The following is a 15,834-nucleotide window of genomic DNA, read 5'->3' on the forward strand; positions in this document are numbered from 1 at the left end:
TTAGCCCATAACTAACATTTCATTACATAATTGGTATAGTCATGGTACATACAGTTATTTATTACATGAGGAAAGATATTTCCAACTGTGTGTTCAAGTAAGTAAAATGGTACAGTCAAAGAGTCTTAAACTACTGGAAGGAACTCATGTAGACAATAAAAGGTTTGTGTTACAAGGGAGTATTTTCCATTTAAACTTGACTACACAATACAGCCTGTTGCCATCTGAACTGTCAAGAATGTGAAAGATTTATTCCTCTCTAAATGTTCTTTGCTCATGAATGAAATCCTAAATAACAGAACTACGTCACACTGATTAAGGAAGGAAATCTTATTGATGCTTTATACAATGTCATTGTTTTATATGGTAGTTTATAACTATGCTATATATATATATCAGCTCGTAAAATGTATAATCTATTACTCACCTTCTCAGTTTCCTCATTGTTTGAGCTCTCTGTTGTGGTGGACGATGTTTCCTCTTCATAGCACTTTACTGGTTCTACAGGGATCTTGCTGCCCTTTTTCAACAATCGAGTAGATTTTTTATTCTCCTTTACAACTTCAAGAGTTCTCTTTGTCTTCTGAATCATTTCTGGCTCCTGTATAGTGCTGTTATTAGGAACTTTAGGTTCTGCAAGATTTAATCGTGATTTTCCACTTTGAGTGGGAGGAGTATTTTGTCTAATATACATATTACTCCAACCTTTCTTCACTGAAACACTTTCTTGCACTGTTTCAGATAATGATGATGCTTCACTGTTATTACTGTTTTTCTTAGACAGTTTTTTCCTGTGTCTAACAGAAAGAAGTGGTGTGGATGAGGTAGAATATCCTGCATCTACATCATCATACTTTATGACTGTCGGGTGGTCTTTAGGAAGCCCATCGGTTGAATTCTGCTTTCCTTCAAATGTATTCCACATATATGATTTTGAACTACTACTGTTGTGAGACTGTTGTGGACTGTGTAGGTCTGTATTTTGTTTCTCATGAGACGGCACCAATGGTGGATTATTAGCATTCCATTCAGTATCTAATTTACTATGTGATTTCTCAGTACATTTTTGTGCACTAGTGCTAGCCATATCAACTGGGCTTGAAGTAGGTATCCTTGCATCCAATGAACTTTTATGAGCTTTTTCTTGTTTTATGTTAACAACAGTACACTTTAGTATACGATCCGATTCTAAGTATGCTGCTGTCAGTACACAGAGCAAAAGAAATACCATGAAACTGACTGCAGTATAATAAACTAATGGTTCCCATGTTGGCCTTCCAAGAACACTTGAGCAAGTAGCAAGAAAGTATGGAGGTATTGTTGCTATAAGTGAATAATTGACTGAAATGCCAAGACTTGTGTCTATGCCTAGTATTCTATGCACTCGCGCAAGTGTGAAGTCTGGTGTAAAGGCTATATCAATTTTGCGTGTTCCATTGGGCTGCAGATGGAAGGCAGCACAATTTAGAATTCGAAATCCGTATCCTTCACATGGAAGCCCATTAATTCTAAAGCCACTGATGTATATGGGAAGTTCACCAGTATTTCTTGCCGTGAATGATCTTTTTACAGTTAAATTTGGTGCTGGAAATCTGCGGTTCTTTTCTCCTGAAATAAGAAACCCATCCAAAATGCATAATATGTTAGGAATATAAATATGTTCAATATGTTAAACACTAGTCTATCAAAATGAATTTAATATATCTGTACATAATCAAAAACTTCCTTGTACTACATATCACTGCCAGTTGCACTCACTTTCACAATCTCTGAGATGTTTTTTTGACAGTTCAAACATAAGGGGCTCATCTGAACCTGGTTTCCTATTACCAAATTTGAACTGTGCTTGTGTCGCTCTACCAGATATCCGAAGCACCTCTAAAATTGTCAGATTATTCCTGCAAAGAAACATTTGTAGGAAAGTTAAGGTTACCTCTCTCACATTATTGTTTATCTGATTTTATACACATGTGACTACATTAAAAATTTTAGTTAAAACTCACAACTACAGAATTTAAGAGAACACATTAGTATATGTATATTAATATTACATTAACAAAATAGTGTTTTCACATAATAAAACAATGGAAAATCCATGACTGAATAATAGCAAACTGAAAACAATAGCTTGCTACTCTCCGTAAAGAGAAGCTATTGAGTTGTAGACAGGCACAACAAAAAACTGCTATACATTTGAGCTTTTGGTTAAAAGGCTTTCTTTTAAAGTAGGACACACACACACACACACACACACACACACGTCCACCATCTCTTGCCACTGAGGCTGGGCTGTGTGCAGCCAACTGCACTAATGGGAGATGCAGTCTGTGGGTGGTGTGGATACGGAAGAGAGTGCATCGGGGAAGGGAAGGGATAGCAGGCTAGGGCTGGAGAGGGGTGTAGTTCTCCTTGTGGGAGCATGCAGGGACACAGTGGGGACAGGACTGGGTTGTAGATGCAATCAGCAGGTCTGAGAGGGGGTGGGGGAGTGAAAAAGGAGAGAAATAGGAGAGGGGAAAAAGACTAGTGGATGTATTGGTGGAACAGAAAACTGTGCAGTGCTACGACAGAGACTAGCAAAGGTTGAGGATGGGTAGGGGGAAGGGCAGGGATTATGTGAACATAGGTATATGCAGGGAGAGTTCCCACCTGCACAATTCAATATTTGCTAGTCCCTGTTCTTCAGTCACCTATGGCCTTCCCTTCTCCCACTCCGGCACTATACAGCCTTTATTCCACTGATGCACCCACTAGCTTTTTCTCCCTCCTCTACTTCTCTCCTTTTTCACTAACCCCCCCCCCCCCCTCAACCTCTTCAAACCTCCTGAATACACCAAGCACCTCTACCTTGCCCCCACCATGTCCCTGCATGCTTCCACAAACAGCACTACACTTTCCCCTGCGCCCAACCTGCCATCCCAGCCTCCTCATTACCCCCACCACCCATGGATCACTTCTCCCATCAGGTACAGCTACCGTATGCAGTCCAGTGTCAGCAGCCAGAGAGTGGTCGCACTACTCGCATGTTTGTTCTTGTGTGTGTGTGTGTGTGTGTGTGTGTGTGTGTGTGTGTGTGTGTGTGTGTGTGTTTTTTTTCTACTTTAGGAGGTAGCCTTTTGGCTAAAAGCTCAAATGTGTAGCAGCCTTCCTGCTGGGTCTGCCTGCGACTGAGTGTCGTCATCTTTCACATAATAAGTTAATCAACAGCAGAAGCTTCCATTGCAAGTATTACGATATTACTAATATATACATAGCTTCAAGTACTCAGTCAAGCAAGCAGTATGGAAAGCTTTGCCTAAATAGTGTTGTATTTGTTCAAAGTACTATGGCTGATAACAGAAAGTGTAGATTCCCTTCAACAACAGTTGCAAGTTTTACACCTTTTAACAGTAAAAGATGTGAGAAACAGGAATACTTCCAACGCAACTAAAGTAGCAGACAACAAAGGGAAGCATCTGATAAACAAAACTTGAAAGTGTACTATCACCACCACCACCACCACCACCGCCGCCACCACCACCACCACCACCACCACCGTCACCACCACCACCACCACCATCTAGCTCATGTAACTAACATCTTAAAAAAGTACAAAATGGTCTAGGAAGGAAATGCCAACTAAAGTTGCGATCTCTGAATTTTTTAAGATAGTCTTGAGTGCCACCAACCAAAATGAAATTCAGGCCATTCTTGAAACATTCTAAAATCTTTGATACAATAAACTACAATCCACAGTACAGAAATGTATTGCTAATGTGCCTAATGGCCTAAAACTAATTAAATTGTTCTATTTTCAGCACACAGTGAGCAGTAAAAAATGTCATCAAAATAAAGAATGCTTCTTAGCAAATGAGCCTTGTCATTTGTTGTAATTTTTAAGACTGATTTGTTCCACACATAATGACATATTGACGTAAGGCCCCCTACTATCATATTCACAGTTGGCCGAGAGTATGTGTGTGTTTCATGAATGACTGTTTCAGTTCATGATGGAAAGGCCTTCGTTTGTTCTGGGTTGCCTACAAAAACTAAACAGCCATTGTGCAAAAAGAGTTTTGTGACAGTCAGAGATCGATCAGTCTGTCAAGCCTGGGGTACCCAATACCTACTCCATGCACCATCTAGGAAACTGGTCCAGTAAAATTACCTGTCAAAGGGTTGACACCTGGAGGAGATATAGAGAGATTTGGGGGAGTGGGGAGTGAGGGGGGGGGGGGGAGGTACGAGATGGACAGTCGGAAATGGAGGGGGGGGGGGAGGAGGAGATGGCCAAACAAGGCAGAAAGAGGAGGAAAAATGTAAAATGACAGGGGGAGGAGATGAACAGGGAGAGGAGGGGAGAAGGACATTAGGATGTGTATACCATTCCAAAACAGATTTAGCAATTGCGAAGCATTGCCAGATTTGCTAGTATAATGGAAACAAAATATTATTATTGTCTCACAATGTGCGTCTCAAAAAAATAAATTAAAAATACTCACATAATAATTCAATTGTATATTAAATTAAATCAATCTAACAGAATGGGAGATGGATACAAACTAAAATCCTGGAATATAATAGAAAAATTACCAAACCTCACAGGAGACATTTAAAAAATAAGATTACACATCCACAGACTTATCCACAACCTTTTAACATTCATGAAGCAACTGAAAACTATACCACAGATTAAATATGTCAAAAAAGATCTAAAAAGAGCCCACACGAACTCCTCAGAAGTTTTGGCTAGTTGGAGAGCAAAACTGCAAAGAAAAAAGGAATACAGAAGACTGAAGAAAGAAACAGAATACACAGTGAAAATATGAGAGCTGAAGGAAACTATCAAAAATTGAGTCATAAAGATTTGTGTGATTAAGTGACATCCAATTAACATATAACAAATTCTGGCATGAGTATAATAATAATAATAATAATAATAATTTATAAAATTACCGCTCTTAACACAATCCTCAAATTCAGAATTAGCAATGTGATGGTAGTTTCTATGGTCAAATAACTAGTGTTAAGCAGTCTCACATGGCCTTTTAAGTAGCAACCTCCTGCTTAATGTTCTTTTGACAAAACCACACATTTACTCTCCACTCCTCCTACTCATGATAATAACACAGTAAATCATCAGTTGTTCTGAGAATTACATGTGAAGCTGTCTATCTTTACCAATTCTGCTAGCCTCTGGAGAGAACTGAAGTAGTCACAGATTCCAGATCATAAACAGCATTAATGCCAATGTGGACAATGATTTGCAGCTGATGACATACAAAGCTCTCAATCAGTCACAGGGTGCCCCTTTTCTTTTGGAGAACACGTACCCTTGGGAGGTGCACTGCTCATAAACTGGATACTTCCCTGCCCCCCCCCCCCCCCCTCCCAAATGCAATTTCCGAAAGAAGAGTCATCAAGCATCTAATACAATTAATAACTTCTCCTTTCCACTCTGTGAATGCCTCAATATTAACTAAGGAGAGGCCATTGTTCCAGCAGTGAACCTGTAGTGACACGCAGCATATCACAGCGACATCAGGTGGGCATCTGATTCGTTTGACAACCTGTCAACATGGTTCATGCCATGGCCACCAGGAGTGCTATGATCGGTTTCTCCTTGCTACAGTGCCAAGTTCTGTCATTATTAATATCTGTATTTTAATTTCACTTGGTTACCAAACAAACACGATGGTATGTGCTTGTATGTTAATTAGTTAGGCAACAGCTTCTCTCTGAGTTGTTCTACTGTTCTACATATGAATGTACTTGAAAGTTATGAATAAAACAGTGTCACATGATACTGTATTATGTTTCACATCTGTCCTCGTCATATTAGAAATCAGTGGACCTACTGATTTCATATGTCAAGCAACGGACTGTGACAGTGGTGACCCTGACGTGATACAGCAAGAGGAAATAAAGTCAGCAATACAGAAGTATCATGCCGAAATTTCAAGAAACAGAAAAATGTGAGATGGAAGGTGCACCAGCTTATCCAGATTTGCAGTGTGGCTACTTCCGTTTTTGTCACACAATCCAGTGTTACAGTTTTCACAGGCAGAGGAAAGTTTTCTGGCACTGGAGTGACTACGGACTCTGCCAAATTCACACTGATGCTCAGCCAATTAGATCATCATTAAGCAGCAGAGGTGCAAGACATAATAACCTCACCTCCAGATAGAGAAGCATATACAAAGCTCAAGGCCAAGTTAATTTGTAGCTTTGCAAGAAGAACGAATGTGACAGGTACTGACACAGGAAGACACTGGAGACAGAAAACCATCCCAGTACCTCTGCCATTTATGAAGCAAAGTCGGAGTGTGAATGGTGCCAGATATATTGTTACACATATTATGGAGAAGTCTCCTTGCAGCACAGCTAAAGACATTATAGCTTCCCAAACAGATATGTTGCTTGACATCATAGTGGACCTGGCAGACAGGATTCAGGACACAATTGTCCTGACCTGCACTTCACTTGAAACAGCAGGCCACAGTACATAAATAGGGGTGTGTGCACACTGTAATATTTCTGGATTTGCAACCATCATATTCATGTATAAGAAGCTCTTCATAGAGCAGTTGAGAAAGCAGCACTTGCAAGATGACGTAATAATGATGACAGATGGTTTGTTAGGTACTGGTATTGTGAGAAAGGCCACCTAATTTGTGGTCCTTCTCTGCAATTGGTTGCTGTATTCAGAAGTTGCACGCCAAAATGACAATCTTCTACTGTTAATATTAGACAAACTAAACAGTAAAATTTACTTGCATTTCATATTTAAAGCATCTCTCAATAGCGTGCTATCATTCCATTATTCCACAAGTATTAATAACCAGCAGAATAATAAACAACTGCTAAATGAAAAGGCAGGCAAAGCGCTTTGGTGATCTTCGGATAGCGCCTAACTGGGACAACGGGCAAAGCGGTTCAGCTGTAAGATCACAGCTGGTTGGGAAGTGACAGAGGACAGACATGTTGTCTACTGCAGTCGGTGTTAGTGAAGACTTTATTAGCAAGGTATGGTTATTTCAAAGTATAGTTGAGGACAGTGTGATACTAATTACGGAAATATGCAGTTCATTAATTTGTTGAAGAACAGAAATCATTTGTGACTCTAAAGTGGAATGTAATTGTGCAGTTTTTCATGTTCTGCCAATAAAAAGCGAGTGGGATTCTGTATAAACAAACTGATTGGAAATTTAATTATTTTTAAAATAACAGTTTCTCACTAAGAGTTTCTTACAGCCTCAAGATAAGGGATTCACGACTTATGTGCTGTTTTCTAAGCAGGAGACAACAACTACAGAAGACTGCCGATTGGTGAACATTTACTGGAACTTATTCATTCCACTCATGGCAGTGAAAGCAAACAGGCACCTGGCATGTACTGCAATCTTAGTACAAATGAGATCAGTGACATGTCATCTATGGTAACACAGAGGAGTTATGAAAGAGAGAAACATTTTTGAGGGAAGGGGTTTTTAATACGTACATATACATCTCCCCCTCTCTCTCTTTTTCAACTTGCTGTTAAGATTAGAAAAGCCTCACAAACAACGTTGACACACTAAGTAAACAGATCAGTGAACTACTCTCTGAATGGGGATGTTTCTGTAAATGATCAAGAAGCCATTCCTCCATGAACTTCTCAGCAGCAGATGACACAATCCAACTACACAATTGCTGGTATCACTAAAAGTTCGAAGACCAAGTGCAGAAGTGCACTTCGCCGTGTTCTTTACTGAATCGAAATGACTGTGTGAAGTAGGCATACCCGATTGTCAGTCACTGTATCTGTGCCTCTTCATAACATACTGCAACATGGGATAAAAAATTTTTAGTGGACAATGATTTTGATCTATGTATTTTGCCCTGAACCCTGTTACACAAGTATCGGCCATGGAGCTGGTTACATATTTCTGCAGGAAACAGTTCACCCATCACAACTTATGGAATGCGACACATTCACAACATATTGAACGGAACACATGGAATTACTTTCTTTGACTAACAACTCATCCACCTTAACTTAGGGAACACAATGCATGGGACTATGACATGAGCTCTGTGGAATTTTACTGTGGCAGATGTAACAGAACCAGTTGTCGGGGCCGACATTTTAGCACACTATTGCCTACTGCCAGACAGGGTCAATGCACACCTCGACAGCATCACTTGCCTTTCTGCCGACAGGTTTCAACACAGCACAGTGGTACACAACAACAACCTGATCTGGTCAACAGGCAGCAGATAACGTTGAGCTATTGGGGTTGCTCCCAGATATCGTGTGTCCTCCAGGCACCACAAAATAGGTACATCACAGCACCATACATTATATTAATACTATTGCAGGCCTACCAATTTCACGTAGACCTAGACGACTTGCTACAGGCTGCTATGCTGTTGCAAAGGCCAAATTTAACTCCATGTTCAAAAAAGGCAGCATCCATCCATCCAGCAGCCCATGATAATCGCCTATACGTTTGGTCCCGAAGAAGAGTGGTGCCTCTATCTATGCGGGGATTTTTGTGCCCTTAACGCTAGGACAAAACCAAATCATTATCTGTACCATCTGCACTACAGGGCACAACAGTGTTTAGGATGTTAGATTGTGCAAAATCCTGTGCTCAAATTACTGTAGCTGAGAAAGATATACCGAAAATGGTTATCATCAATCCATTTGGCCTCTTTGAAAGCTAATTCACAACATTTGAATTCAGAACTGCTGCCCAGACATGGTACGTTGCTGCAAGGGTTGTTGTTTTGCTTTGCACATCTTGATGATGTCCTCGCTTTTTTCGGTAACAGCGGAGGAATATGAACAGCATTTACTTGAGGTTTTTTGATGCCTAGACAAATACAGTGTCATGTTAAACACTGCAAAGTTTGTTTTGGGTAGACAAAGATCAGCTTTGTCGGCCACTTAATATCACCAGAAAAAGCTGAAGCCACATCAAGTATGCCACGACCAGAGACAACTCAAGAACTGAGAAATGTTTAGCAATTCTCAATTTTTATTGGTCCCATCTACCTCATTCAGCAGTACTTCAGGTGCCTCTTATCAAGGCCTCATCTGGTCCTAAAGTAAATGGAAGAACATCAATACAGTAGACAGACACAATGAATGCCACTTTTAAATCAGCTAAACAAACATAGCAAAAACAGCACTTCTTGCTCATCTGGCATCAGAAGCACCTCTTGCACTTGTAGTGGACAACAGCCACACTGCAATCAGCACTGCAATACAACAATATACAAACAATGCCTGGCAGCCTCTCATGTTCTACTCTCATAAACTCTCCAACACAACAAAAATGGAGCACATATGACTGTGAATTATTCGCAGTTCACAAGTCCATAAATATTTTCTTAGACAGCTGCAGCCAAGGGAATTTGCAATTTATACAGGCCACAAACCCCTCATCTACACCTTTTTGCAAGATAATGACAAGTGTTCACCACTACAAGACGATAAATTGGAGTTCATTGCACAATCAGCACTGACGTGCAACATATATCACGAATTGATGACATAGTGGTGGACTGCCTTTCCCATATGAACAGTATCATGGAGGCAGTTGACTTCACGCAGCTAACCAAGACACACGAATCTGACCAGTTACAGCGATTTTTAACAGACACTGCATCTGGTCTTCCTTTCAACTCAGTCTTACCAACTTTCTGGGTGCAAATGACAACTACACTGTTAGTTTTCAAATGGTAGAACTCATCTGTTCATACCTTCCCTGTTCCATAAATGTGCTTTTGAAAGCTTATGCAACTTATGTCACCCCAGTGTCAGAGCAACAATTAAACTAATAACTAGCCATTTCATAAGGCTCAGAACACAAAAGATTGTTGAACCTCGGCTTGTGTGCGCTCACAATACAGTGAAGCAAGATTTCTCACCATATCCATGCCCCAGTGCGAGATGTTCAAGACTCAACAGCACAATTTGCACATGTTCATTAGCCCCCTTTAGACAGACAACAAAATCTTTCTACAGTGACTGGTCATTTTACTGGATGGCTAGAGGTCATCCCAGTGGACAACATTTCACCGAAGATGCTGACTACTGCCTCTATGTCACAATAGGTATCAAGCTTTGGTTGCCCAGCTGAGCAAATTTTGCAGAGTGTTTGAATGCTAGCACTGGTCCTTAAAATCACACTAATGTGGCTTGAGTCAAAATGGACATCAGTGTTACCATTAATCTTACTCGGCCTACATAACATTTGCAAGTCTGACCTGGACTCTTTCCTGGCTGAGTCAGAATGTGGAAAAGTTCTACAGCTACCTGGTGAATTCATTGACCCACGTGCTTTCATGATGGATGAATGAATCACATTTCATTACTCACTTAAGAGAATGATTATCACAAATCCGGCCATGTCAAGCATCGCATCGTGGAACTGCACAAAACTTTTTGCATCACAAGTTGCAATCTTGTATGCATGTAATATTGCACAGAGATGGGGTGAAACCTGCACTGACACCTCTGTATATTGGTCTGCATCATATCCTTCACAGAAGCGAAAGAACATTAGACATTCTCATCAATGGCCACGCATAACACTGTCTCAATTGATAGAATGAGCCAGCTTTCATTTTGCAAGAAACATCACAACCAAATTTCCAACACAACGAGTTGCAGCATATGCCTAAAATTCAACAACCTCCATTGGAATCATTGTCGGCTCAACCACCACTCCACATGTATTCCGGTTGGCATGAACACTTTCTCGTGTGATTTCTGGGTGATGCTTCTGGCACAAATTGAGGACGATGCTCCAATTTCCCCACGGAGACTGGTGTGAAGACATGCAGCAAACCACAGTGACATCAGGTGGATAGCTGATTTGCTCTATGAGCTGTGAACAGGGTTCACACACTGGCTGCCAGGAGCACTGTGACTGGTTTCTCCTTGCAGAGTTCTGTGACTACTAATGTCTGTGGGTTTTTTTTTTGCACACTTGGTTACCAAACAAACTTTCCAGTATGTGCTTGTATGTTAATTAGTTATGCAACAGCTTCTCTCTGAATTGTTCTACAGATGAAAATGCAAGTTTGTTCTAAATAAAACACTGTCTGAAGACACTGCATTATGTTTCACATGTATCTTCAGTGTATTAGAACTCACCATACCGATTAAGTCAAGAAACAGACTGAGACAAAACCATCACTGGTAGTTACTATCAAATGTCAATTCCTTAGAACTATTGCTTCCTCACATATAATTTGTCTCGCAAAACAGCTCTGAACTGGGTACAATCTGCCAACCTACCTGCTAGATGATCATTAAGGATTAGTGGTCATACACAGCCAATCACCAATTTCCAACACAGTTACCAACTGTTTGCAGTCAATAATTCGTCTACCAAGTCTCCAGAATGATCATGATCCCTAGTTACTTCTACAAGCTCTATTTTAAGATAGCTTTCTAAAATGAGAAGCAAGCAAGCAACCTTGCACATTGAATCAAACAAACTGCTAGAAATAAATCACAAAATGGTAATAATATGAAGTTCAACTGAGACACTACTCTTGATGTCTGGTTTGTATAAAGCATTCAAGATTTGCAACAAGCAATATTAACACTAGAAAACCACCTCACAGTAAATAACAAAACTGAATAACACAGAGGTCCAGCTACCCAGGCAGGAGGAGAATCCAGCAGTGGACATGCATCAGTTTATGTTAGTGCACTTTTTTAGTTTTATTCAGTGATGTCACTCACAAACTCCTGTCCCCCAGAGCTTCTGTCATGAAGTGAATATTATCTGTATTTTTATCTGATTGTCTAGTATTTATTTACAATTAAAGCTTTATTTCCAGCAGTAGCTACCAACTGAGTTGAGTTTCTAAATAAAGTAACTGCTCATGCATATGATTTTAGTAGTGCAATTTATTGCTTTTTTAAGAGCCTGTGAATCTTATGGTCTTAGGTCACTGTGGGAACTCTGCAGAGTAGATTTTGGTGTTGGTTTATTCTTCTCTTGTATATTTCTCGTATATAGTTATATTCTTCTCTCAGTAGCAACTGGGTTCATCTGCTGCAGGGGTCTATTTGTTCTTTCTCAATTAGTCCTGATTTCTTTATTTATATTTTGAGATTGTATACATAGCATGATATGGATAGGGACTGTGATAGTTGTGTGCAGACATGAGGAGAGCTCACCACTGAGCATAAATAGATGAAAGCTGCATTGGCGATGGGCAACAGACTTCAGGCTTCCATTCAGAGCTGCAGTGATGTTGGGGCACCAGTGGTAAGGTATGTGACATCTTTGGTGTCATTGGAAACCGCTGTTAACCCTGTTGTTGCTGTGTCTCCTGATATGCAACAAATGACCAGTCTGCCTATATTCAAGAGTGTGTGGCAGACAGTGGTGGGTTCATGTTCTGTGGGCAGAATATGAAAGTGGAAATAGGCCACATAGCTGGCTCCTTAGGCCCTAGCAACAGGTACAAGATTCTACCCACTTCTGAGCCAACATGGGATGCTTCTCCTGTTGGTACAGAAGCCAATGTTCCTGCTAAGTCTGGACAAGTGCGAAATGCGGGTATGCCAGTCACTGAGAGCTCCAATGCTAAGCAAGTTATGGAACTCCTCTGGGAACTAGTAGGCAGATTGGGAAAGGATACAAGGTTACACTTGATATGTTTGCCGGGTGGATGGCAGCTTCATCTGTGACTTGGGGGAGACTGGTGGTGGGGCTACCAAGCACACTGGGTGTAACCTTCTGCAAATAGTGGCACATGTCAGCAGGAATGATGCCTGTTGGATGGGTTCTGATTTTTTTAAGGGCGCTCAACTACTGAGGTCATTAGCGCCCAGTCACAATTGTTAGAGAACATAGAATCTAGTAAAACTCAGGGGGGGGGGGGGGGGGGGGGCACCAGAAAGTTCTTACGAAGAGGCAGATAAAATAAGTGAAAGAGTTAGATGTCTTTGGACAATCCAGTCAAAGTAATGAAACGAAGAACACGAGCAGCTGCTCGAGCGTCATCTGCGAAAATATCCTGTAAAGTAGATGGCAGAGACAGGACAACACGAAATTGACTAAAACGGGGACACTACAATAAAACATGGCGCACTGTTAATGCATGACCACAAGGGCACTGTGGGGCTGGGTCACCGGAGAGCAGGTAGCGGTGGCTAAACCGGCAATGCCCAATCCGCAACCTGGTCAGAAGGACCTCCTCTCGCCGAGATGGTTGGGAGGAGGTTGTCCAAGCAGTTGGGAACAGTTTGACTGCCCGGAGCTTGTTTCCTTGAAGTGAGGACCAAGTATCCCACCACAAAGACACAAGCCCCTTACAAACAACCCCACTAACGTCAGATGACGGGACACAATGGGAGGCTGGCCGAGGCAGGAGGACTGCAGCCTTGGCTGCAGCATCAGCAGCCTCATTCCCAGGTACTCCTACATGGCCGGGAACCCACAGAAAGCTGACAGGAGAGCCACCCTCAGTGAAAGAATGGAGGGACTGCTGGATCCGTTGCACCAAAGGATGGACCGGATATGGAGCTCCAAGGGTCTGAAGAGCACTAAGTGAATACGATGAATGGCGGTGGCGGCGGGCATACTGAACGGCCTAATGGAGAGCAAAAAGCTCGGCCGTAAAGCTGGAACATTGGTCGAGGAGCTGGTATTTAAAGGTGCTGGACAAAGAACATGGGCTTGGAGGTGGCGAACGTCCCCCCATCGGTCTGAGAACAGACTAAATAGCGGGGGAAGTACTTCGCCCCAAGCCGGCGGGCCTGTCCTTCCTCCCAGGGAGTGGCCAAGGGGGAAAGGGCAGGAGAACCAGAACCAGAGACAGTACCTTTCTTTTTAAAAGACTCGGCCGCAGAGTGACCTGATACATGTTGACGTTTCATGTACGAAACGTCCGCCCCGATACCACCCACTCCGACCAGGGCCTCTCCCCACGGGCGCCACCCAGCCTCAGCAAGGGCCACCTGGCAGGATGACCGTTGCCGGGAGTCCCGATGCCCCAAGGAGACAGGCAACTACTCCTTGGCTGACGTGGGGAGGGTGCAGCTCAGGTATCGGCAGTATGATCCCTGTGTTGTCAGGGGGCTACAACCTAGAGGGTACATGACGATCCCACCACAACGGGCTGGCTACCGTGCTGGATTTCGGGTGCCATGGAAAGTCCATCATGATCGTAGGTGCCGATGGGAACGCACTATGGGCGTAACTTGTGCAACCCATCAGGCGTTTAGGCCCAATTTGAGGAATAATGGGAGTGGTTACAACGCCGTTACAATGCTGAGTGCCAAGGTCTTAGTGCACTGAGGACCAATGATACACCACGTAAGGCGTCCTTCCCCAAAAGGCTCGTACTTCTGTAGAATTTTGAAAAAAGGAGGTCAAACCCCAAGGGGGACCATCACATGGAAGACCGAAATGGTTGAAACTCCTTTTAGTCGCCTCATACGACAGGCAGGAATACCTCGGGCCTATTCTTACCCCCGAACCCGCAGAGGGGGGGGGGGGGGAGGGGGGGGGGGGGTTCTGAGGCCACTATTGGTTACTTTCAGCAAATGGCTGATACCGTGAAGGCAGCTAGCACCACAAATGGCGTGCAAGCTAAGCTCACTATTTGTAGCATTGTTTCCAGAATCAATCGCAGTCCTCTGGTTTGGAGCAGAGTGAAAGATCTAACCAGAGGCTCAGACAGTTTGGCAACAGTATTGGGCATGAATTTCTCATTCTTTGCTACCAGATGGAGAATTGTAAGGTTTCCCTAATAGGCCAGGCTTGTACTACACACAGGAAGCAGCTACCAGGGTAGCAGATTACTTATGGCATGCACACGGGTTTTTTAATGTTAGAGGATTATCCCGTTGGGATCAGAGATGAACTGCCCACTGGAATCGAAGATAAATCAGCTGCATTACTATTAGAGAATGCTTGTCCTTATGGAACAGAAATAGAAAGGTTAAAATGATATTAGTAAACTGCAACAGCATCCATTAGGTCCCAGAATTAGAGTCACTTGTTAAAGGCAATAATGCCACTATAGTGTTAGGAATAGCAAGTTCGTAGAAACTGGAAATAAATAGCAATGTAATTCTAAATTCAGAATGGACTATTTATTGTAAGTATAAGTTAGAAACAAGAAGTAAATACCAATGAAATCTTAAATTCTGAATGGAATATTTATTGTAAGGATAGGTTAGACAGCGAAAGTGGTGGTATATTTATAGCAGTAAAGCATTTGATACTTGGTTACAGTATTATGGATTCCAAATGGGAATTAATCTGGGTGAAATGTGGCATTAAAGGTGGGTACAAAATGGTAATCGGGTGCTTTTAAAGAATGCCTGTGTCGGGAGCTGTAGTGGTAGAATGATTCAGAGAGAAATTGCAGAATTTTGTGAAAAAGTTTCCTGAGCTTGCTATTATAATAGGGGGTGACTTGAACTTGCCTGGTACAGATTTATAAGGTGCCAGAGACACAGAGATTTATAACTGGTGCCAGAGACAGGTATTCATGTTACATTATTCTGAATGTATTGTCCACAAATTACTTTGACCAGACAGCTAGCCACCCTTGTGAAGGTAATATCTTAGACCCCCTTGCAACAAAGAGACCCGAACTTTTCAAATCAGTTAATATAAAAGAAGGTATTAGTGATCATAAGGCAGTGATAGCATCCATGACTGCAGGTATTAAAAAGAATGTTTAAAAAGGCAAGAGATATTTTTGTTTAGCAAGAGAGTCAGAATAGAAAGTGGTGAGTATCTGAGTAGTCAACATCAAATATTCAGTGCTGAAGACGAAAATGGGGAGCACAAATGGAAAAAATTCAAAAGCATCATTCAATGTACT

The 15,834-nt window shown here is 41.9% G+C and overlaps 1 protein-coding gene across 5 annotated transcripts in view; it reads right to left on the reverse strand.

Annotated features, from left to right (window-relative positions):
• Positions 1–15,834, reverse strand: part of LOC126095349 (transmembrane protein 131) — a 345,609-nt gene that overhangs the window by 55,463 nt on the left and 274,312 nt on the right. For all 5 annotated transcript variants that reach the window (XR_007521958.1, XM_049910154.1, XM_049910155.1 and 2 more), the window contains exons 18-19: positions 1,759–1,898; positions 428–1,608 (exon numbers count right to left, since the gene is read on the reverse strand). Coding sequence is in view for 4 of the 5 variants with exons in the window: in XM_049910154.1 (XP_049766111.1) it covers positions 428–1,608; positions 1,759–1,898 (1,321 nt within the window). In the remaining variant the exon portion in view is untranslated. The remainder of the gene's footprint in view (positions 1–427; positions 1,609–1,758; positions 1,899–15,834) is intronic.

This window comes from Schistocerca cancellata, chromosome 8, assembly GCF_023864275.1.
Source record: "Schistocerca cancellata isolate TAMUIC-IGC-003103 chromosome 8, iqSchCanc2.1, whole genome shotgun sequence".
NCBI classification, from domain to species: domain Eukaryota; kingdom Metazoa; phylum Arthropoda; class Insecta; order Orthoptera; family Acrididae; genus Schistocerca; species Schistocerca cancellata.